Here is a 24503-nt window from a genome sequence, read left to right as displayed (position 1 = left end):
TGTGACTGTGCCGACACGTAAAACATGCACAAGCAACAGACACCCACTCCCAAATTGTCTCAGTCATCCACACTGTGTTTTACACACCAACATCTAACAGAAAAGAGATACGCATGGAATCAAAGAACATAAATCACATAACAGCAACAATAATCTTAACAATATCAAAATGGAACAAGAATAAGAGTCGTTCAAATGATATTGGCTTTTGTTAACTACTATGAACAGCAAGGTCAAAGTACATGCTGTTGATGGCTCTAAATGTGTGCTGGACTGCAGTCATGACAAACAGGCCTTCCATTCTCTTGGGTCCTGTCTGGCCTTCTGAGCAAAACAAAACAGGGTTTGGGTCTGGGGAAGGAGTTTGAGGAGCAGGCAGAGACGCACACAGATTGAGCAGAGAGGGAGCAGAGCCGCCTGGTGGTCGACAAGGGTGTGAAAAGTTGAGTTCAATTCCCCGAAGTGTCTTGTCACACCCACAAGTGTCACTTTCTCTGACACTCACAGCGAGGCTAAATGTCTGTGCGCTGATGTCATGGTTGGGCTGCAGAGCGAGCAGCAGAGAGGCGAGCTGGAGTTGGGCTCCAGACTTGATGGAGCATGGAGGAGGGTGGCAGAGTGCGAAGGAGAGTGGTGCAGCTCGTCCGGGGAGGCTTTAGTAGGCCTGTCCCGTCTCCACTTGCAGCAGTCCCAGCACGGCCGAGTGGTCTCCCAGTTTCATCCTCCTCTGGGTGGACAAGCTCACGTTCTTAGCCAGGTAGTCCACAGCAGCTGCACAGAGACAAGAAGACAACACGAGAAAACCTCTTGTCAGACAGGTGGTAGATGCCTGAGACATGTTCTATTCATTCTCATTTCAATCCTCTAAGGCTGAAAATAAGTTGTGGCAGAAGCGAGTGAGTCAAAGGAAAAACTATTCACAGTGAGAGTGAAAGATAAAAAACCCTTCCCCTGTCCCTTGTCTGAGCTTGGCACGCTGCTGGCACGGAGCATGTGCATCCTGGTCGTCTCCATGCTGTCACTCATACGGGTCCCTGTGTGTGTTCTGTGTGCCAGTCTTCATTACACTTGGCATCTCTGATTTCATGCCCTCCACACTCCACACGGCTCATCATTTTCATCTGCAGACAGCAGCTCTCTCCTCCATTCATTACCCATCCACTGTGCTCAATCACCATCTTAATTAACCTCACATCAGCTCACATCCGAACCGCCATCAGTTTCTCGCTTGCTGACAAAACGCTGGTGCGCACACACAACACGTGACACTGGTACGCACGCACATACACACACACAACAAAAAACATTTAAAAAAAAGATGCACAATGCAGCAGATCACTACTTAAAGCTGCACATAAATACAAACAAATGTTGGCTATCTGGCGCTGGCTGGCTTGTTGGGGAAGTGTGCTTCATTTTACCTCTTATGAATGGCTGTGACAGCATCAGTCAATTATGCTAATCTAATAAAGCAAACTCTTTCCTGCCCTGAGGGTGTGTGTGTGTGTGTGTGTGTGTGTGTGTGATGGAGAAGAGAGAAAGAGGGAGGTGGGCAAGAGGACACTGTGGCCCCTGAGGGTGTGCCGTTCTTTGAAGTAGCCCTCTCCTCTTTCCCATCCAAGTGGAGTGGGGTGTGACTAAGGCAACTCTCTTGGAGGATGGTGGTGGTGGTGTTGGTGGTGGGTTGAGGGGGGTCTTTATCAAGAGCACGTGTCTGCCTGCACCAACAAGGGTGCAAAGGTCAGGAGGCTCTCTTGCATAGGAGTTGGGCATCACTTCATAGGCTTTCTTAATTTAGTCATTTCAAGAGGAGTATATAAAGGACCAACGCACAGGAACTCAAGCTAAACACAAACATACATCAGAGAAATGTTGATGCATGGTTTACTCACTCTGGCCATACTGGCTGTATTGGTAGCCTGCAGTGACGGGGTCCACGCTGTAGCTGGTGGCGCTGTAGGTGGGGGGGCAGTATGACTGAGAGGAAGCCAGACTGTCCTTGATGGAGTCAGAGCGCTGGCTGCAGCTGGCTGAGATGGGGTTGGAGCTCTCCAGGCCGCCGTGCAGGGGGGAAATGGAAAAGTCGTGCTGGGTCTGGGAGGGTACGACGCTTGGGTTACTCAGGATACTCATTACCTGGAGGGGAAGGGGGAATGGAGGATGTTAGAAATTTGGAAAATTGAGGATCAAAGCGTTAACAGAGTTGAGGGAAAGTACTTTTTTTCCTGAAAATATAGTGCCATCCTAGCACTTCACGGTAAAGATGCCAATATAAATACCCCATTTCAACTTTGAAATGGGGAAAGGGAAAAACTTCGCCTTTTTTTTTTAAAGAGCAGGGGGAAGGATACAAGGAGAGTGATGAGGTTAAAAAAAGGAGAAAGGGAACAAGAGAGACTGTTTCCATTAGCTGGCACTGCCAGTAAGTGTTCTGCTGTGGGACAGAAGGGTCCCAGGGTGATAATAGACCCACCATCCGTGCCAGACAGCCCCTGTCCCAGAGCCTGAGGCCTGAGCCCGAGCCTACAGCACAACATGCACCAAGGGAGTCCCTAATCCCTCGCCCCTAGCCTACCCATCTCATGAATAGTAATGGGGTTGGAACTGGTAAATGATCCTCTCAGATCCCCACACAAAGTAGCCTCCACAAACCTTACCGAGGGGCCCGCTGATACTGCAGGTTGAGGCTCGCCTGAATATCAGTGTGTATATTATTCATAGTGTATAAAAGCTTGCAATTCAATATTCTAGATTAATGTAATAGCATGTGACATTCGTCAGAAGAAGGTCTCAAAATATGTTAAAATGGAAGAGATTACTTTTGGTGCTCGCTCAGTCTGAAGCACAGCGGCCCAGAACACTGTGAAGAATGTAGTTTTCTTATGCTGCGAGTTTCTTTAAGTGAAAAAGGAAAGTGGAGTGTGTGTGGGAGGGGGTGGTAAAAAAGGGAATTGTCCCACACATGCTTCCCTCCTATAGCATGGACGCCTTCCCTTCAACATCAGGTTCACGTTGAGTTTTGCTATGCTGCACTGGCCTTTGGCCCCTTGGCTGCTAAACCAATTAGCCCATCATGGAGGTGGTTACACAGGGGTGATACGCACGCAGGCATATGTTTGCATGCATGCACACATGAATGGACACATGCGTGCATGCACACATCCGCTGCAAACATAGACAATGCAGGGGCAAGGCGCAAATGTCCACAAAGTCCGCAAATGATGCACTAAGCCAGGAATATCCCACAGAGGGGAAATTAACGATATTCTGCAAGTTAATCATATCTTCAGAAAAGGCCTCCCAGGAAATCTGAAGCACTCGAATCACATCAGAAACATGAAGGCTGGTTAGTCATTTCCACATGTTAATTCTATCAGTATGGAAACCCCCACCCTTCGTCCCCTCAACATCTGTGGTCTGCGGACAAAGCATGTGACATGTATCCATCAGAGGGAGATTCATGGCTCTCTTCATGCTGGACACATGTGATGCTTCCTCCCATATGAGATACACACTCTGAGGAGGACAAGAGGAGTATGTGTCCTTATGTGTTGGGATGGCTGAGAGTGAGGGGGGGGAGAGCTTGTTAAGTGTCCTGAGAGAGGGCATGAGTCCATTTTAGTCATTGGTTAATTGAAGCTTGATTACATCGCTTCCTCATGAAATAGCCAACAATTGGGCTGAATATTATTCATGCTCATAAAAGTTCTTCAAAATAAAATTACTTCTTATCACCGACATTGTAGCAGCTTTGCGATTTTAGCGAATTAAAGATGAGGCGACCACTTTAGAGTCTAACGAGTGTTGTCATCTGTGAGTACGCCGCTATCCTTAAGTTGTCCTTCCCCCAAAGAGGATGCTGTCTAAATGATTTGAGTTTTGCTTTTGGGGAGAAGGTCAGCTCTTAGCTCTTAGATTCATCAGGTTCTCATTGGCTGTGCCAGTTACATTTTGTGTTCACACCACTGGAATAAGAACCATGGCTGTTTCAACATTGTTCCCTCAATCTGATGAGATTGGTCTACATAGTATAGGTCAATTTAAATGACATGGCTATGCTACTTTGCTGTCCCCATGACGTTATCTCATTTCACATTAAGGGTTGAATGAGACTCATCATTTGCACACTCTATGTAAACAAGACTTTATAGATATTACATCCTGGCACAAAGTGTCGTATTCCTGCTGGCAAACTCATCACAGCCAGTGAATTTATTCACAGAGGAATAAAACACTTTTTGTAAAATGTTTATATACATAACATGATAGATATTAATTGAATGTGGTTTTTGGATTGACATGATTATTGTCAATGCAATATTTGATGGAGTTTCACTGAATGGGGTCTGGTGCACCGGGATGTCACTCAAGTGTTAAATTGCACTTCTCAGTACACACAGGTGCATTACACCAGACTTGTGGAGTACAATTAATGAAACATTTTAGAGCTGAGAAATCTTTTTTACAACCATATGATTTTTCTCACAGTCTTTACATTTTGGTAGAGACTTTCTCACTCCGTCTCTCCCTCCCTCCCTCTCTCCCTCCCTCTCTCCCTCCCTCTCCTCTTTCCCCCCCACATCCCTCTCTTTTTCTTGCATACAGCGTCCTCAGCAGCCCAGAGTTCGTTTGTTGTTTGACGTTGTGTGAGTGCTGGTTTGGAAGATAATGTGAGCCAGGACCTAGTTTAAAGGACAATGCTCCAGGGCCTTCCCTGCCTCTCTCACCCCCCTTCCATCACCCTCTCCTTTTTCCGCTCCCTCTCGACAGATAGATTACTTTATAAATAATAATAAAAAAGTAATTAATTCTCTCAACTTCTGAGCCCTCTGGCCTGTGGCGAAGTGAATGGGGGAGTGTAAATTGATACAATGTGCATCCTTTCAGATAAATAAATAGCGCACTTGAAACACAAAAAGAGGCCCTTTCATACCTCCCTAATTTCTTCAACAGTCAAATTACATTTATTTTGACTCCATGAATGTTTGACGAGATGTTCTTTGTTGGATTTCTTTCCAGAATAAAACAATATGACAGAGACAGAGCTGAGAGAAACAGTGAAGAAAAAAAAAAAAAAAAAAAAAAAAGGGGGAAAAGTCTGCAAAGAAAGAGTGCAGATGTTCTGCAGCAAGCCTATTTTTTTCATTAAAAGTTGTTGTTGTAATTACATTTGGACAATTTAGTTCTAATAGCTTTAACAATATTTAAATGAGGAGCATTTATGTTTTTCATTCTTGGCTGTAAGAACTTAAATTGCTTCATTCAGAATTAGTTCTCATTCAAGCACCTGACGATAATAAGTGGGCACATGAACTCTTGTGTTGGACTACAACAAAAATTCACAAATGTGAAAACGTAAACGGAGCAGTAAAAATACGATAGCCTATAGAAAGAGGGCGAGAGTGGCATAAGAGGGGGAGAGAAAGTGATATAGAGTGAGTGAGAGGAAAGTGGAGGCTTTGGGAAGTACAAAGACTCCTGTAGGACTGCGCTGGCCTGAGGGCTAGCCTGCCTGGAGAGCTGATAGGAGCCCCTTCTGTTCCATTCCCGGCGCCAGCTCCAACACACCCCACTCCACAAATACTCTTAATCTGCGCAAGACTGGATTAGTTCCTCTGTCACCGATAGCACCCTGTTCTGCCCGAATCGAAATGCCCCCAAGATGTACCTTTAAGTTAGGCAGAGGTCACCGGGGCAGACAGAGAAAAATGAGCCCTCCAAATGTCTGTAAGTTATCTGGGTGGTGCAGAATAGCATCTTGAACCTTAGCAGATCTGCCTGGCTGATACTCGCTTCAGCTGAGAGTGATTAAAGACGGTGATGACACAACACTGAATTTCAGATCAATATTTGAAGGCCAGTCCTGAGGGTGTGATTACAGGACGAGAATATACGGTTTAATTCTGACACCCAGGAGTTGTAAAGATCCAGTGTCTGACTTTGAGAACTACCAAAATATTGAACACATTTTAGACATATATAGCAGACATAAGAAAGAAAAAAAGAAACAAATATATATATGTATATAATATATGTATTTTATATACTTAGACAGAGTATGCAGAAAAACTCAAAGAGATTTTTTTTAATAACGTTAACTAAATAAAACTTACATTTCCATTAAATTAAATTCTTATTCTAACTAATCTGAATCAAACATCTAATTACCTGAAACTAAACAAAGATGTAAGAATAAAGAGCTCATGGAATTTGTAGGTACCCCAAAGTCAGTCAACTCATGCTCCCACAGTGTCCCACCCTTCCCCCATCCCTCACACGAGAGGGCCGGCCCAGCGGGCAGCAAGGCCCCTCATCTGAGCAGACAAAATGACTATTTAAAAATAACAGTGATTGCATAAATTGAATTAAAGCGTTTTGGTCACGGTGGAGGTGGCGCGAGGGGTGGCGTGGGGCCGCAGCAGACAGCCGGGACGGTGGCAGGCAGCAGATGACGGGCTCTGGCCTGCATGCCACTGCGTTAATTGGCCGCGGCACATTAATAAAAACTGAAAAGTGTCTTCCACCAGCACCATAGGATGAAGAGACAGAATGAGAGGTAGAATGGGAGGGAGGGCGAAGGGTGCTGGAGGGAGAGAAATGAGCCTTTGAAGAATGTGGTCCGTATGGAGGAGGTGGGGGGTGCTAATTGTGTTCAATTAATTGGCTGATTGGCACTGACAGAATCTGGGCACTGACAAGTCAGGCACAGATGAGGACGATTAGTGGGCACTGGAACAAGCTGTCACTCCTCACAACGTGTTAGCCATCCTGCGCCTGTGTCCCTTCTCCTTGTGAAGCTGTTCAGGCCTACAAAGGAAGCTAAAACAAGTGGAAAAGGAATATTTATTTTAGGGTTGTCCATACTTCTTCTCTCTCCTTGCAAATTTTCATTCAGCTAAATCCTCTCCAGCCCATTTTGGCTCATGCTAGTTTTAGTGTTCAAGAAAGCACAGCTGCTCCAGCTGAAGGAAGGGCCACCCTCCCTCATAAACATCCCACAGTTTAAGCTATAAACTTGGCCCCCGCGCTAACCAGAGGTTAATATGCCGTCTATTGGACTGCAATTGGAGAACGTGTGGGGAGCAATCCTCTATTCTCTGCTAGTGATATGCTTGAGTAACTATGGGATGGATTCAGCCACTGGGAACAAGAGAGGCCTCTTCAAAGCGCACACACACACACACGCATGCACACACACTTGCAGACTTCAACTCTCCACACCTTGCACCAACGCCTCTTTTAAATTAAACGGCAGATTTTCTGATTCCAGGAGAGTGGTTTCAGCGAGGCAGGGCCTGTGTGTGTGTGTGTATATGTGTGTGTGTGTGTGGGAGGGAGCCGCTGCAAAAGGAAAGCGAGGCGGATCGAAGGAGAGAAGGAGAAAAAAAGGGGAGGAAGATGAGGAGGAGGTGTGGGTTGTTTGCTAAAAACCGCAGGGGCCAGGTCTCGTGAAAAATGTCAGGTCAAATTGTTTTTGACAGTGTTAATATCTGCACCTCTTAGCCATAATTACATGTAAATAAATAGTGAAATAGCTCTCAGCTGGAGACAAAGAGGGGAGAGCTCCTGCATGAGACAACCAGCTGGGGACCCTACCTCCATATTCTCATGTTATTGTGGGGAGGAAGAGAGGAGGAGAGAGAAAGAGGCAAGAGCAATGAACCATGCTGGCAGTAGCTACTTGTATTGCAAGGCTTTTTTCAAGGCTTAGCAAACTGTGAGTGTTAAATCAACTTTGCAAATGGGTCACAAGCAACGCAAAGTCCACAGTGGAGCCGGGAGCAGGGAACCAATGAGGGACATGCAGGAGGAGACAGGGGGAAGGAGGGACAGAACGAGAAAACATGAGAGAAAGAAAAAGTCAGAGAGAGTATTAATCACAGCTATGCACCTGTCAGAGTGGCATCTGGAACTAAGAGGAACCACATGCAGATAGACAACAACCCGAGACCTCCGACAAGCAGAACAGGTTCACAGCAAACCAGCCCTTCTTCTTCCCCAGCCATCCCATAACCCCCTGCACCCTGACCCGTGACCCCAGAGCTATGGTCATCCAGCGTATGCCCCACAGACACTTCACCTGCCCAGAGGCCTGCTGTTACAGCTCTTTATCATTAATAATAATAATATTATTACTATTTCAGTACAAGTCACCTTCAAATTGTGTATGTATGAGACTGGGAATTGCCATAGATGAGCATGTGACACAGTGCGTGTCCGTGTGTAATAGGTATTTTAGATAGGATCAATGTCTGTGCCTATACTTTAATAAAGCAGTATCACTCTTCACCTTATAGGCATTTCAACTGCGTAGGACACACAGCATGTGAATCAGTCTGTCATTTTCCTCCTTAAATCCCCATCTTCTAGGATTTACTGAAATTCATATTGGCTGCCTCTGCAAGATAAATGTAAATCACATTCCCTTATATTTACTATTTATCAGGATGCAGCAGCTCACTTTCAGCAGGAAATATCTCACCCGCACACAAACACCCTTGCATTTAAATAGCATTTTTATTGTCCGCCATAGCCTTTCATCTGGGCGTAGGGAGAAGAGCTGCCTCTCCAGGGGAGAGAGTTGGAGCAAGAGAGGAAGGTGGGGAGAGAGGGAGAGAAAGAGAGAAAGAGCAAAGCACTATTGGCAAGGCATCATGGGATGACAAAACGCCAAATGGAGGGAAGGAAGGTTGGTAGGTGAAAAATAGATTATGAATACATAAAGCTCCAACTGAAAATATTTTGGAATGGCAAAGAAAATGGCTTCACTTGGTTCTCGGGAGACGTTAGAGATGTGGTGAGCAACAAATGGCTCAGGACGGCTAGTAGGCTGCGCTACTGCCAGCTGCTAGCCAACGAGGCCTGTGTGTAAAGCTGCAGCTATGACCGCGATGTGCTGCAAGGTGTCAGGAACCTCTGAGTTTAGAAGGAGAAGCCCACCCTAATTGTTCTGTCATACTTCATAAAAACTACAGTCCGTGAAGTCTCTTCAAGCTGCAGAAACGAGCCGAGATACAGGAGACGACGACCGCGGTGTGTGCAGAGGTGGATTTCTGGTGTCACAGACACAGAACCTTTCCTCAGAGTTCAAAAGTGTTGCAAAACAACAGCAAACACTAATAATCTGTGCAGAAACAGTATAGCCAGTGGATATGATTTACAGTCCCTGGATTTTCTTGGCAGCTGCCAACAGCAGGCCTCTTTTTTCTGAAAGCCTCTTACATCTTTTTTTATACTTGCCAAATTGAAACAGTATTTGTTTTAATGGGAGTTCTAATTAACCAGTATGTATTCCCCCTCTTGCTCTGCGAGTGGCTGAGCTATGAATGCAGGCTATGTGCTCATCCCCTTTGATTTGTTGTCAGTGGAGCCTGCCAGCTGACACAGTGCCCGGTGAGAGGCTTAATGCCCAAGTTTTAATAATGTGGGGGACTACATGAATCTCCCCCTCTCATTGGTATTCAGGTGCAGAATGTCTTGTTAGAAGTCAGAGAGGGAGGCGGAATGAAGCCAGAGCTCCAGATTGTTCCGTATATTTTCCCCTCTCGTTTTTTTTTTTTTGGCAACGGGTAGAGCTTGCTTCTTAAAAATAATTCATCCCGTTTTTTAAAAGAAGCGTCTGCGCTAGCTAATGGAAGAGCAGCAGCACAGTTTGGAGTCTCCCCTGGCTTATCTCTCTCAGACAGTTGTGGGGAGTCGCTGGTGAGCATGGTGTCAGCGTGCGTGGTGCGGTGCAGCGCGCGGGCAGGCAGGCCTGGGGACACAGATCAAAGGGAGGCAGGGGTGAGAGCCGCTCTGCCTCTGATCCCGTGTACGCGTGAGTGTGTGCGTGCATGTGTGGAGGCCCGGCCCACTCACACAGCCCAAAGGCCCTCCTCAGATACAGACACATATCCTTGTCATTCCAAAACACACAACACTTTCATAAAACTGCTAAACAGAAAGAGAAAAAAGTTCCCCACAAAACTTTGCAAACTTCCTTGATTAAAACTTAAATTAAATATCTGTCCATCATACCTTTGACTGCCCACTCTCCTGATCACTTCGCCCTTTCATTTTAAATAGCATCAAACAACATCTCTGCGACGCTTTCGATGCATTTCCTGCGTTTGCTCTGCAATAGAAAAGCTTTTAGTTCTTATTTTTCCCTCATTACTCTAAGGAGTGAAACCCAAGCTCTGCCACTGAGCTTCTCTTGCTTCAGCTCTCCAGACGGTGCAGTTGTTTTCTTTCCTCTCCCAGCAGGTGTCCCTGTCATGCAATAATGAGGAATTCAGCACAAACGTCTCACCACATATAAAATGCCCATGAACCCTGCTTCAGAGAAGCATTTGAGAAGTATCTAAAAGGCTCTTTATATGTGGTTTCATATTTACTGGGTGTGTTGAACGTAGACCATATTCTTAATAGATGACTGTGTGTTGGCTGTCAAAGCATGCCCTCTTCAATTATAGGAAGACTGCCTGTCCTGTTGTTTTCTAGCCAACATATGCAAAATTCAAATTTGAAGCATCATGGTGGCCATTTGGGGCCGAGACAAAGGCCGATTTCAAATGGATTATTAAAAATGAAAAGTACCACGCAGAAAAAAAGCAAACGTGAGCATCTTTAGTTAACCACAGATAGAAAAAATACTAGAATGCCTCTGCCCTGTGCCCTTGCCTTTCCTTCTCATCAACCCCCGCTGTGCCGCTAAACGAAACAAGACCAACAACAAAACACACTTCTGGTTTCATACTTTTTGCCCAGCCATGCACAGCTTCACTCTGACCCCTAATATATTGCTCCCTCAACCAGCCAAACACGTTGTACATCCCACAATGACAGCAACCAGTTTGAGTGCGGACGGCTTTTCCACCGCCTGTAATGGGAAAATGTGTGGTGTCGGGATAGGTTATGGGATTGGGATGGACGCGAGCTCCTGTCGGGATCGCTGAACGTTGCAGGATTCCATTACAGACTTGGCACCACGCCACCGCAGCCCATTTACTGGGAATCAGAGAATTTTTGTCAATCTTTACAGCGACCGCAAGGCCATCAATGCCAGACACTTGAAGAAATAGCTTGCACATACCAATGCAAAAACATATCTCAAGCAAACAGATGCTGTCTGGAACTCACAATATCATATTCTAAGTTCCAGCTCGATAGAAACAGTGTCTGTGTTGCTATTTCTCCATTAGAGGAAAAGGAAAACAGGAAACTCTGTAAATTACGGAAAATTAACAGTGAGGTGTCGAAAGTGTGTCGCTAATTTTATCAAGCTGAAACAGATTTTTCATTGATTTAAATGTGTTTGAATGTAAAGAATGAGCAAGGTCTGACATGGGCAAGGTACACTTTCTTTTCAGTGCTGTGAGGTTTATGTTGATAGCTGCATGTAGGGAGAGAGAGAGAGAGAGAGAGAGAGAGAGAGAATTGAATAGTGAAAAGCCATGCTGTACAGTGGGCTAACGGCTCCTGTCCTAATCCTCACTATGACAGGAAATGTTTAATATCCCAACACATTCTTGAATGCCTGTGAAGAGGGAGAGAAAGCGACACTGAACCCCATGCCAGTATTAGAGAGAGCCATTAATGAAAGAAAAAAAAAGAACGACTCCATGTTCCTGGTGTTTTTCTGCAGGTTTGCAGTGAGAGCATTAGCAGTTAAAGCCCCTGTGCTACGATTAACAATCAAACACGCTGTGAGCCTCCGTGTTATCCTCCGTTGCTCCAGCAGGAGAGAAAATCTCTTTTTTTGTCACAAAAGCCTAATTCTTTCTTCTCTGAAGAAAGAGGGTAGAATATACACTTTTATAATACCAAGAATGTTTCCAATCTGCTTTGAGAAATATTTAAAGAAGAAAAAAAAAACTCCCAATAAAACACGTGTGAACGACGGGGTAATTGTGGAAAATGCAGCATTGAAATTCATTTTCAACTCTTTACACACCATTTCAATCTTATTTTCTGCCTGTTAACCGCATCTTGTTGCTGAGGGTGGGCAAGACTGGCCAGTATTGACGGGTAATTGTGTATAATTCACACACGATTTGCATTTTTTAATTCTGTGCTACTTAAAGCTCAACCCTTACAAGAGAGTCATATTTAAACACTCATTAAGGGAGGTGTCCAAAGAGGTTAACTTGGCTAAATCCAGCGCTCTTCCAAAGAGGAGGCAAAACAAATTAACCTGCACATACTGTGCGACACGCTGAGGTGGCACAGACGAGAATGTGAAGAGAAGATATTTTAGGGATTTAAACTGCAATTAAGAAACCCAGAAACCTAAGTAGCCTGGGTAATATTCTTCTTTATCATGACAGGAGTGAGCATGTGTCCAGCAGGAAACAGACGAGAAACCCTCACCAGAAGAGAGCACACACAGCCTCTGACACTCTGAACATAGAGCTGCCATGGAAATCATGCAGTAAAGGGATGAAGAAAATCTGGAGTCTTCCAGCTGCAGACAATTACGTGAAGAAGATTATGAGTCTACATTTATAAGCTTTAGCTAATTATTTCATCTGCATGTGTTCTCACTGCGCTGCGCAAGGATTTAGATGTCCCAGGAAAGTCAAAACCGCTGTTTGGAGCAGCTTGAGTACTTGCGGTACTATCAAGATGAATTTTAATTTGTTGATGTTAATCCAATTGTTTTACAAATGTAGCAATTTAGAGTAGCTAAAATAAATCCAGGGCTTTGGAAGGAGAACATAAAAGCCCACACTGGTAGCGATTTTGCTGAACATGCTGTTTCTGAATTTTTATTTCAGTCAAATACAATTAGTTAAATATTGTGAACAGCGAGAGGAGGGGGAGGGTGGTAGACTGATGAATGGGTATTCTACCTATTTGTGGGAACGTTGTATAAGCGGGAAACCTTCATGGAGGTAAAACCTGTTGCACTGACCTGTGGGGAGAGCCCGTTGCCGACAGAGTTCATGTGGTTGCTGGACGCTGAGGGGCTCATGAAAGTATCGGAGTAGCTGGAGAAGCCGTGGCGATTGGACGAGAGACCATAAGCAGAGCTTCCGTCAGCAGTCAGGCCTCCCTGGTGCATGGAGGATGGAGGCAGGGGCTGGGGTCTGTGCAATGTGCTGCCCTCTGACACCAAGAACAACATAAACAGGTCAGGGAGAATTCAGGGAAACACTCACTTAAACTGAAGCTCAGCAATAATCCTTACACAGCATCCTCAAAGTTTAAGGTCACAAGTCATACATTGAGGGTCCTTCTTCAAATTGATTACCAAAAATAAATGTCTCTTTCTGCAAAGGCTTTAGTACATACAAACTCATTTCTGTTTCATGATGAGAGGATGTGATTGTAAACATAACTACTTTCTGCACAGTTGTTATAAACTGCAAATGGTTCATATATAATTCATAATGCTATTCACATGAACATAAAATATAGATGAAAGACAACTAAATAGGACCGATTTAAAAAACAAACAAAAAAACGGATTCAACTCAAAGTACAGAGCCTATATCTTTCCGGTCTGAACTATGTTGTGCTCTTACCCTGCGATAGCGTGGTGCCGGGGTAGCTGGACTCTTGTAGCTGGTATGTGGGTAAACTTGGCATCCCTGTGGGGGGGAATCCTCCAGGAAGCAGGTGGTTGAAGGCCGCTAGCTGATTGGCCCCGGCCTGTTTACGCCACCGAGCGCGCCTGTTGCTAAACCACACCTGAAAATAAAAAGACACACAACTTCAAATCAAAGCACAGTGAAAATGATTGGTTGTCACTCATTTTCATTTTTAAATGTTGAGCTCCTGCAGGTTACACGTTGTTTTTGTTTCATTTTCCATTATCTCAAACTGCATTTATGTTTGTGCTGTGAGTATTTGACTGCAGTCGACTCTCAGTAGAGTCTGCTGGCTCCTGCCACCTGTGATTAATCTGCCAGTTAGTGCGAGTGGTGGTGCTGGTGGTAGTTGAGAGAGTCCCTGTGGGAGATGCCATTGAGGATCAGTGGTCCGTCCCTGTTGTTCTAAAGTGGCTGAAGCTGTGATCTGTGTAAACAGGCTGCCCTAAGCCCCCTTCAGAGGGGAGAAGTCATTTAAAGGTCAGAGGTAGGCCACTAGCCTTCAAATCACACCTCAAGTATGTTCATGAAGCTACTGGATGCTTTGCTTTCAAGAGGCCATTATCTCTCTAGAACTGCAGATAAACAATAACTGCTATGCTGTATGAATGTGGTTGTTTTTAGAGATTTAAAAGTCAGTTTAAAGAGAAAGAAAAAAGATTTAAACTTTGGTGTCAAGACACACGGTTCTAAGGCTGCAAATAGCAAAACGCTTACAAAACGAGCAGGACCAAGGCGCAGACACACAATGTCAACTCCCTGAATGAAAAGGGGGAAAAATAGGAGTCTTTTGAACCGCAAAGATTTACACATTTTAAAAAGGCTTCTGCTTCAACAAAACATGAATATAATCAGGCTCTTTTGAAAAGAGCCAGCAACCTGTTCCATTTAACCAAGACAAGGCCCGGGCTTCACTGTGTGCTAAGGGTTGAAGGACATTGATCTATGCCTCGCACAGGCAATTCATCAGAGTTTAATACACTGTCAGCGCAGTTCATCTACTGTTGTGTTTCAAACGGCCCGGACTATTGTGAGAGCACATGAAAGAAGGGGACAAAAGCCCCTCCATACGCCACAGAGAACAGTGGACACAAAGAGGGGGCGTCCCTTTTAAACAGGTCTTAAAGAGGGACACTTTCAAGGGGACTTACACAGCTACATACTCACTGCTTTTTTGGGGCTGCCTCTTTTTGGACACACAAACATACATATAAACTCGTATAGGCCTTCAAGGGATCTCAGCCCAACGGAGATCTTAATTTGAATGTGGTTTCTTTATCACACCGTCGCTGCCTCTACAAAGACCAAATGGGTTTTTTATGTGCCTCTACCTTGGTTTAGTCTTGAGCGCTCAACAGAAAGAACATTGGATGCAGCAGGCGATGACTGTAGGATGAACCTCAAACACACCACTTGAAAAACAACAAGAAATATTTATCTCAGGCCTAATTGCTTCTAAAGACCCCATGTGAATCCCTCAATCGGCTATTCCAAAATAAATGTGTTCAGGGGCTCCAGTGAAATTTCTGCTATTGGGATGTAGTGGAGCGTAGTCCAAGGTCTGAACTAAGCTCCTACTGGGCCAGACAAACAGCTGCCTGGCCCAGGGGAGGGGGGCACACCCCTTTCTTCCACACACTCCCCATCACCCCACCCCGCAGTGCCACTTCACCTCCGACCTCATCCACTCACCCCACCCCTCTTTTATGTTCATTTTAACTTCCTTCCCCCGTTGTCATCCAAGCATAGGAAGGAGGTGTTCCATCACGGCAGACACAAAACAATTAAACGTTGAAGTCCGCTCTTTGCGTTTGCCATTTTCCTTTTGTCACCGTTGCATTTTCAGTTCTTTCTTCAACTCCTAACTCTACTCTCTGCAATTGTTTCCACTGCATATGTGGAATTATCTGTTCGACAAAAAAACTAAATGTTTAAAATAACATATGATCCCATGAACACTGTAGTTAAAATATAAATAATACTAAATAAAAAAAGTTGCAAATACGAAGCTTAAATAATTTTTCTAACACACAAAGATTGTGGTTTTTGTTTTCTTATACTTCAAGCCGCTGTTGGTTTCTCAATACCAATCCAAGAACCTGATCTTACCTTAACCCTGACCAAGTGGCGTGAGAGGCTAAGCATAACCATAAACAAGTTGAAGCATGCTGTAATTGATTCAAGCAGATGCTATGGGGAAGATAAATGAAATAAGTTGTCCATAAACATTTGACTCACACTGTATATTGTGATGTTTCCTTATCATGTTGATTGAAGATGTGATCCAGTCTGAATGTTTCTTTCAAAATGTGTCTGTTTAAAATTAGTAGACTTTAAACAACGTCCAATCACCAGAAAAACTGTAAGGCATGTCAATGAAGGGTACACTCGTAATTTACAGTATTCTTAAACTATGAATAGGCTTGCTTCAACATGATGGACCTAAACTTAGAAACACGCTGAGGCTCGATTTAGGCAGAGAGCACAAAAGCCGGATGCAGTGTGTCTACTTCAACGTATGGGCATGCCCCGCTAACTGAGTGGACAATTGTCGAGCTCTCAGCACAGACTTGGATAAACATGGACACAAGTGGCAAATCACAGAGTCCATGTGCTATCACACACATGCATACGTTACGCACACACACAGACTAACCCACAGCCTGAAGCTGAGGATTTGAGGCTGTGCTCTGGAACCTGATCACAAAGTCACCTTGGACCACAGATTCTCCTCTGCTCTCCACAATCCGGTTACATTCTCGGCAGTACAGAGAGCTGCAGCACTCCTCCATGTCTTCCCTATCTACCTACAAGTGTGCCGCCGAATTCATGTGTCTCACTTCTGTTTCCTTATCACGCACTAAAAGGGTTCCCTGCATCCAGTGCACTTGGATGCGACTGCACCTCTGAATGGTGATGGGAATGTGTCAGGAGGCAGGAGGCGCGGTAACCCATCTTACAGAAGTCAAGCTTAGCCCCGCTTGTGAGACAAAAGAGGAATTGGAGGAGGGTGAAGGTTGTTGTCGAGCACTAGAAGAGGATCTATTTGCAAGCTTCAAACAGAAAACATTTCGTTTTAGTCTCTAGTTTGGTGGCTTACATTGCTTCATGTGCCTTTAATCTCTCATTCACTCTCAGCCGACAGAATCGAAGCGATAAAGTGGCATTTTTCATTTTCTTATTGCCGATCAGCGATAATATGCACTCACAAACACTGTAAATGTGTGACACTGCACTGCAGTTAAAATCTCTGTTGTTTCTCTTAAATAGGATCACTCATATTTCAGAATTCCCCATTCAGAGAATCCTCCATGAATTATTTTGTCAAAGACTAGCACTGAACGTGTGACGCCTTTCAGGAGCCAATTTGCAACATTCGGTAGATGAATACCGAAAGCCGAGATAATGACAAAACAAAATGTGCTGCTGACTTCATATCCACAAAAACACAGAGGGGTGATGCAACCAACCTCAACATACAAATCCTCTTCTGTCTCATACCACGCAATACCCCCCCCCCCCCTCTCTTCTTCTCCTCCCCCTCCCTCTCCCTCTCTCTGATTCCCTCCCTGCTTGCCTTCCAGACTGGCACTATGCTAATTAAAGTAGCTAGGAGTGTGAATTTGAGAGGAGAGTGGGATTAGTTTGATAAGTATCAGGAGTACAGAAGCACTGTACCAAAGTCATTTAAATTCTAATCATAAGAAACTGTTAGAACATTCATACTGATGCATTGCAACAATTTCTGCCCTACAATCTACACAAATCCTATTTATTCCTTTATGAAACATAAACCCATACTGGCGGGAATACAGTTGCCTGTTGGGTTTGGTTGTCACCACTTAGCTCCATTGTGATTTTCTCTCTTGCCGCTGGTACTCTACTCCTATTATAATAATCAAGAAACTGTGAAGTACCTCCTGATACCTCCCGATGGGATTATATTCACACTAGCTGTGTTGAAAACTTGTGTTGTAATTCGTCGACACTGTTCTGTCACATAAAGCGAAGAAGACATCCTCTGTATATCAGTCTTTTCCCTCTGCTCATTCCATTTCAATCAGGAGAGACGGGTATTTAGAGTTGAACAATCATTTATTACAATAGAATATTGCAAAGTCTTTTTGGCGATTGGACTCCATCCTGAAGTAGGATAAACCAGGGGTAGAGCTGCTGATATCTGCGCAGGCAGAATCCCCCCAAAGAGAATTATTTTATATGTATAAAATAAATTAAACCTTACCTACAGCCGCAGAAGTTTCCTAGGCACCCCTAGAACCATTTCATGAAACCACTAGTTATGGTTCGAAGGGGTTAAGGCTAGCCGTAATAGTAAACATCACAGAGTTAAGAAGGTCTAGCTAAAAAGCAAGGGAGGAAGGCCCCGAAGGACTGCAGACAAGGATACGGAGGTCTATCGACCGCAGAAGCTAATAGTGCCGATCTAGATATACAGCACTAAGACAGCAGGATCCGACCGGATCCCGAAAATGATAGTGGGGTCGGAAATGACGCAGAAAGGCAGATTAGGGGTGAAGATGCACCGCAGACAAGGACAGGAGGGGGTCGAGAGTAGACCGCAGAACTGGACAGTGTGGATAGGAACTACCACTTCAAAGGAGAAGGGGATTTTAAGATCCCCGAATGGATAGCGGGGGGTCACGACGTGCTTGGTCGCTCCCAAGGACCGGATAGGTTGGGTCAAGTTAGACCGCAGACAAGAATAGATTGGGGTCATGGGTAGACCGCAGAACAGGATAGTAGGGGTCACGTTCAAGACCGCAGGACAGTTCGAGTCGGATTTGTATCGGTTGGTCGCTTCTCGTTAGACCCCTGTCGGACTCTGGCGTTCCCACGCATCCGGGGAAGTACGTCCGGGAAAAAGACTGTGTCCTCGTTGGACGGGTTCATCGCAGACCCAGAAACAAGAAATACCCGGAAACAGGAATATTATGTCAGCTTTGTGACGGCCCTCCCCGGACCTGTAAACGAGAGCGGGTTTCCATACCATCTTTTGCTGGAAATTGGAAGATAATCCGCTTTGCCAGGTAACGGAGACCTAGGAAAATAAGAAGGATACCGTTACGCCAGATAGCGTTCACCTAGGAAATTAAGAAAAGATCACGTTAAGCCGGGCAACGTAAACCGCTAACTATTACATTAAACTAGGCAACGTCAACCAGGGAAGTAGAAACTTCACGTTAGTTAAGGGCAACGTGAAACCAGAGAATGCTAGAACACGTTTAGGTGAGACAACGTAAAAGCAGGAAAATATTCTTCTTCTTCTTTTAGATTTAAGGCCAGCATAGCCGCGAAATGACCACCACCACCAGTTATATGTAAACCTTACCAATTTAAGGTTTCAGGGACCTTTGATTTGACCATATGGTGTCTATTCCAGCCGGATGTCGGAGCCAACGGCAGAGGAGGACCACCTCCCCATTCTCTGGAGAGTTGAGGCGGAGATGCCTTGGCGGCCGCCGAAGAAGCAGCCCCTATCCGGAAAGAATGCCCTGAGTAGTTTGGCTAGGCTAAGTTGCTATTTGGGAGGATAACCTTCCAATGACCCCGGAACCAAGTCTGAGATATGGCCACCTTCCCCGGGGGAAGGAAGAGAGGAGCCCGTCTTAGGCCGAACCAAGAGGTACTCAAGCATGCTTCATGTTAGTTAAGGGCAACGTGAAACTAGAGAATGCTAGAAGCACCCGTTTAGATGAGGCAACGTAGAAGCAGGAAATTGAGGAAAACTCACAAGAAAACTGGTCACCTCGCACCAGCATGGTTCCACAAGTCTGTGTTAGCGAGCGGATCTGGAACCTTAGCTATGGTGAGATACGGCTGTACATAAGATGACTGACAAGTCACTGCCAACCAATACTTGAACCGGACACCACAAACAATTTATATGAATGACTTACCATATAGTGCCGGACTTCAATGATTTATGACTTGCCAGCATTAGGTTGAGGTCAGGGTAAAGGTCTACAGCTGTCCCATTCCCGGCATCAGTGCAACTGCGATGCCTAGGGGTTAGCCAAAGTAGCAGCCTCTGTGCTACCCCTTTGACCTACATAATGCTTCGTTGATCGAAGAAAGGAGGCCCTCCCGTACAAAGCTGCCTAGATACTTGGAGTATTGCCCGGGAAGACCATCCAGGATCCGAAAATGGCCTGAGGTGTTTAGGAAGCTGAGCGTCTCCTAAGCTAATGAAGTTGCTTAACGATCACCATTGACGGACTGCAACTGTGTCACAGAGGGAGGCCAGTAACCCCCCAAAACCACGGATGGCCTGCATCCGTGTAGCCCTTGACTGCATCAGGGAAATGCACCATCAGCCTTTGCAGCAAACGCAACTCCATACAGAAATTGTCCAACAACCTGCCCCGCAGGTCATACCGGCCCGTCAAGATAGATAATATCGGGAAAATTTGAGATATCCAGAGAGTAGGCCATAAACGCGCATTCGTCAGGTATGATACCTCTGACGAATGTACCAATGGCCAGGAGAGTGAGTAAGCGTAAACTCTTTACTTGTTCTTGCGTCCTAGACCAAGCCTCCGCAGACGCCCACGACTATACTGCCGCGCTCACACCAAAGCGTTTATGCAGTCCTTTATGCAAGGGTCAAGACCCAGCCGATATCATCCTCACGCTGGACCTACCCCTGATAGATACTTACTCTATTCTACCTTCTTACCTCTCTAGTCATTCCACATGCAACAGTACTAACCTGCCAATCAGATTGCCCGCTGAATTACTCCTCAGGTGTCCAGCACACAGCTAGAGGTGAATATGAATTGCCACACTGAAGTTGAAATAGATTGAGATCGTGATCACGATATCCTGATTAATGAGCATTAGTTCAACCACATTTCTCCTCGGATTTAACATTAGACAGGGAGCATGTACTGATGGAAAACTCTTCCTTTTGCCATCTGTCAGGTATCCTTACAACCAGCCAACGTTATCATCCTGTTTCTTCTGAAAACTTATTACCACATTTAAAGACGAGCTGTTGAATTAACGTTTAATGACTATTTAAAGAAAACACAAAACCCACGCCTACTAAATATATGCTACCTCTATTATACTTCTAAATGTTGTATCCTAACAAGCCCACTCTGGCTTTTACCTTATTCTGCTACCCAACTACAAATATGTGACCAAGCAAAGCCATCTTTACCACAAACCGGTAGGCAGAAAGAAAGTAAATCTTTGAAAGTCTCAAGTTTCCAACAGATCGACTCCCCTTCCCCAACTTAGCGGCTCAATGCTTGCTTCTGCCTGCCATTAGAGGCTCAATGCTAGCTCCAGCCAGTCTTATAGGCCCAACGCTTGCTCCAGCCTTCCGAGGTTTAATGCTTGCTCCAGTCTTCCGAGGCTCAATGCTCACGCCAGTCTTCCGAGGCTCAATGCTTGCTCCTGCCTGCCATTAGAGGCTCAATGCTCGCTCCGGCCAGCTTTTACAGGGTCAATGCTAGCTCCAGCCAGTCTTACAGGCCTCAATGCTCGTGCCAGCCTGCCTTCCAGACCCAAGGCTCGCTCCAGCCAGTCTTACAGGCCCAACGCTTGCTCCAGCCTTCCGAGGCTCAATGCTCACGCCAGCCTTACCGGCTTAATGTTTGCTTTAGTCAGCCTTAAGGGGCACAGCGTTAGTCCCAGCTGTCCTGTAAAGGCTGAAACTTGCCCCAGACTACATCGGCTCTATTGACTTTACAGACTCAATGACTTCGACCTTCTTTATAAATATAAACTAAAATATAAAATATTTATTTTCATTTGTATACAATATATTTATATTTGATTCTCACTGACATCCTCCCACTAAATGTACTTACCGCGGCCGTCAACTACGTTACGTATTATTTAGTTGCAACTGCAGCCTTAAGTTAACCTAAATTAGAAACCTTTATTTACACTACGTATCCATTGATACAACTATCAGGCTATGTCAAAACAGAATACACGTTAGACAATGTGATGTCACGACCAAGCCGCGACCATAGCGGGACTACCAGAGTAATCGCCGGCTGCGATACTTCTCCTGACGCGTGCATGCCTGGCGCCGTCCTACCGCGACATTAAAGTTTGTATGAACTGCTGCCCCGTTATGTCATTTCACAAGCGGCATCACTTTCGAACACGCTCCCCTTCCGTGACTGGAAGGACTGGTTCGTACTGCTTGAATCGAAAAGACGGTCCGGAGCTTCGGGCGCGAGTCTGAACTCAGAGTGCACTTATTTAGTGTTCCGGTTCACCTCACGGAGCCCAGTTAGCGCCGCCGAAACAACGTAATAAAGACACAGCGGTTACCGGGATTTGAAGAGAGCATCGATGGTGTGCATGAAGCTACACCGTGACTGCAGGGCGGAGATGACGCCGTTGTCAATCGTAGAGGAGACGAATTCCTGGCGTACCAAATACCAGAAGCGCCGTGCTACCTCTTCGCCTGCAGCCTCGGCATACACCCGCTCTTCCGGTCCCGTCGCCGTAGAGGGAGCAGCTGATAGCAGCTAACTAACTAGCCATACTTGCTAGTGGAGCAGGAGAGGAGGCTCGCTGCTAGAAACACCGCACTGGGTGAGTACACCTGAGCAGGGCAGCCCGCCGGCTGCCACTGAACACACCTCTCCACGAGATAACCACAATCGGAATCTGACATGTTTCAGCTCCCAATAATTAGATGCAATCAGCAGAGGACCAATCTCCCCATACGAACTGACGCGAGCTGAAACGACAACTGACAGCAGCAGAGAACAGAACTTTAAAGTGTTACCAACGACTCTGTGATAGGCTTATCCAACTGGGCTGGCTCTAAATGGTTCATTCATCGGGCCCGCCCCCAATCAGCTAATGGAGTAATCGCTGCAAGACTTGTGAATGAACCAGCTGTACCCACTGTCTTCCTGTCTGAATTTTCGCTAAGCTACATTGCATCAACAGGCCAGAACAAGCCAGAGATAAAGAGAGAAACTTTTTAGCAAATTGATTTGCACGCTTCGTAAAACGCAATGCTTATACCTTATTAGATTCCACTTCGTATAAACGCTGCATGCAGAATGTTTATTGGTAATGAAAGAGGATCTATGTGACAGATTCTGAAAAGCGAGCCGGAGGCGGCACGCTGAGATGATGAGCCTCTGCCGAGTCTCAGGAGTCACTCTCTTCAAAACTTTCAGTCTGAATAGAGAAGAATGTCATTTGCTTCATCTGAGAGCTGATTTACAGCAGCCTGCAGCCTATGGCCAGCTACCCATGTGCTCAATGCTCCCTTCACCTGCTCCACAAATGATGCCCTCTTCTCTAATAGCTCATAGAATGAGCTCTGCTGCCTGCTCCGGTTAAAACTGAGGGGTTATCAGATGGAAAGTGTCAGCGCACACTGCATCAGCGGAGCACATAGCGAAGGTGGACTTGGCAGTATTCCGTCTCACTGAGACAGCCTGGAACTAATTGCTGAGAGATACGGATCGTATCCCACAATTTGTCAGTTGGGGTGATAAAACCATTGCAGGGCTCACGGTGGTGAAGGAGCTCTGCTGAAGGGGGCAGTGGGGCTGATAAAGATGGATGGGGAGAGGGTCTTAAAATGGCAGGCGAGGGCAGACACAAGGGAGTTAGCTCTGTTTATGAGTTTAGGTTGAGAGTCAGCGCTAAGCCAAACACTCATCACCTCCACAAGAATCTAGCAGGTTCATTTGGAGCACAGCTTTGGGCTGTGGCGTTTTAGTGCCAGTGCAGCCATGTTTGTCTCACAAGTACAGTTTACTTCCAAATCCAACCTGAACAAATTGCTCTGCACATTATCTCCATGTTTAAATGACAAATGGGTAACAGGGAAGCATGACAGCGAACACAGATCCAAGTTAAAATATGAGACTGTTGGAGCACTGACACCCTCTGCCTATCCTTTCCCTCTCACCCCCAAACACCAGTTTGTCTGCGAACAACATCTGGAAGATGCGTCACTGCAGCTGTGCTGGAGAAGCTTTGCTCTCAGGCCAAAGGGTCTCCTCTCTCCTGCCCCATGATGGGCCTTTTAGCTACCTCTGTAAAAGCCCAGCTGGTGGACATTTTCAGAGCGCTTGTGATGCAAACAACAGCTATATGCACACACTATATAATGCACACACTATATAATTCACATTTAAACTAAATTATTCCCGATCTAGTTCAACTGTATTATCTAATTCGCCTTGAACAATGTTAGCTGTTAAGGTTATTCCTTTTAAATGCTTTTGGGAAAATACTCCAAGAAAACTATATAGCATTATTTAGGTTGGCTACCAGAGACACTTTCTTTGTAATCTTCTCAGAAAATTAAGTTGAGTTGACCTTTTGAGACTTTCAAAGCCTTTAAAAATTAGATTATGAGTAAAACAGCATTAACAAATTATAGCCATGACTCAAATTCCTCAGGTTTTCACATGACATCATTTAAGTCTATTATCTAAGAGCAAACACACAGCAGTCACTCGCTCTTCTTTCTTTCTCTAGCTTTCATGTTTCGATATTTTAGTTTGTTTCCAGAACACAGGTGCTCATACAATAATCTATTTTGTTTTCAAGCTGTCCTCCATGATCACTTTGAATGAAACTACATTTATACATTTGCACATGGCTTTTACTATGAGTTTAAAAAACTTGCAGAGAATGCAGTTTTAATAATTATAAAATGAATGTATTAAATCAAAGTAGGATTGTTGGGACTAAACCCAACAATTCTAAATTAAATGTACTTTTAATCGATACTTATTAAACAATGTATTTGAGTAGATGGAATGGACATTTTGAATGGGTTCACTTCTTCCACTTCTTATCCACGTTTACTCTAACACAAACTAATATATTGCCTTATATAACAACCATGAGATGCATTTCTCCTCCCTTGAGTGAGGCATTAAACACTCAGACATTTAGGACATCCTT

The 24503-nt window shown here is 45.0% G+C and overlaps 1 protein-coding gene across 3 annotated transcripts in view; it reads right to left on the bottom strand.

The window, feature by feature from the left end:
- Window positions 1–238: 238 nt before the first annotated feature.
- Window positions 239–24503, bottom strand: part of pax7a (paired box 7a) — a 46514-nt gene continuing 22249 nt past the window's right edge. For all 3 annotated transcript variants that reach the window (XM_056438261.1, XM_056438262.1, XM_056438263.1), the window contains exons 6-9: window positions 13509–13674; window positions 12896–13089; window positions 1893–2136; window positions 239–771 (exon numbers count right to left, since the gene is read on the bottom strand). In XM_056438261.1, the coding sequence (XP_056294236.1) occupies window positions 656–771; window positions 1893–2136; window positions 12896–13089; window positions 13509–13674 (720 nt within the window). In that variant the 3' untranslated portion in view covers window positions 239–655. The remainder of the gene's footprint in view (window positions 772–1892; window positions 2137–12895; window positions 13090–13508; window positions 13675–24503) is intronic.

The sequence above is a fragment of the Pseudoliparis swirei genome, chromosome 18 (genome assembly GCF_029220125.1).
Source record: "Pseudoliparis swirei isolate HS2019 ecotype Mariana Trench chromosome 18, NWPU_hadal_v1, whole genome shotgun sequence".
NCBI lineage: Eukaryota > Metazoa > Chordata > Actinopteri > Perciformes > Liparidae > Pseudoliparis > Pseudoliparis swirei.
This window is presented reverse-complemented; position numbering and strand designations above follow the sequence as displayed.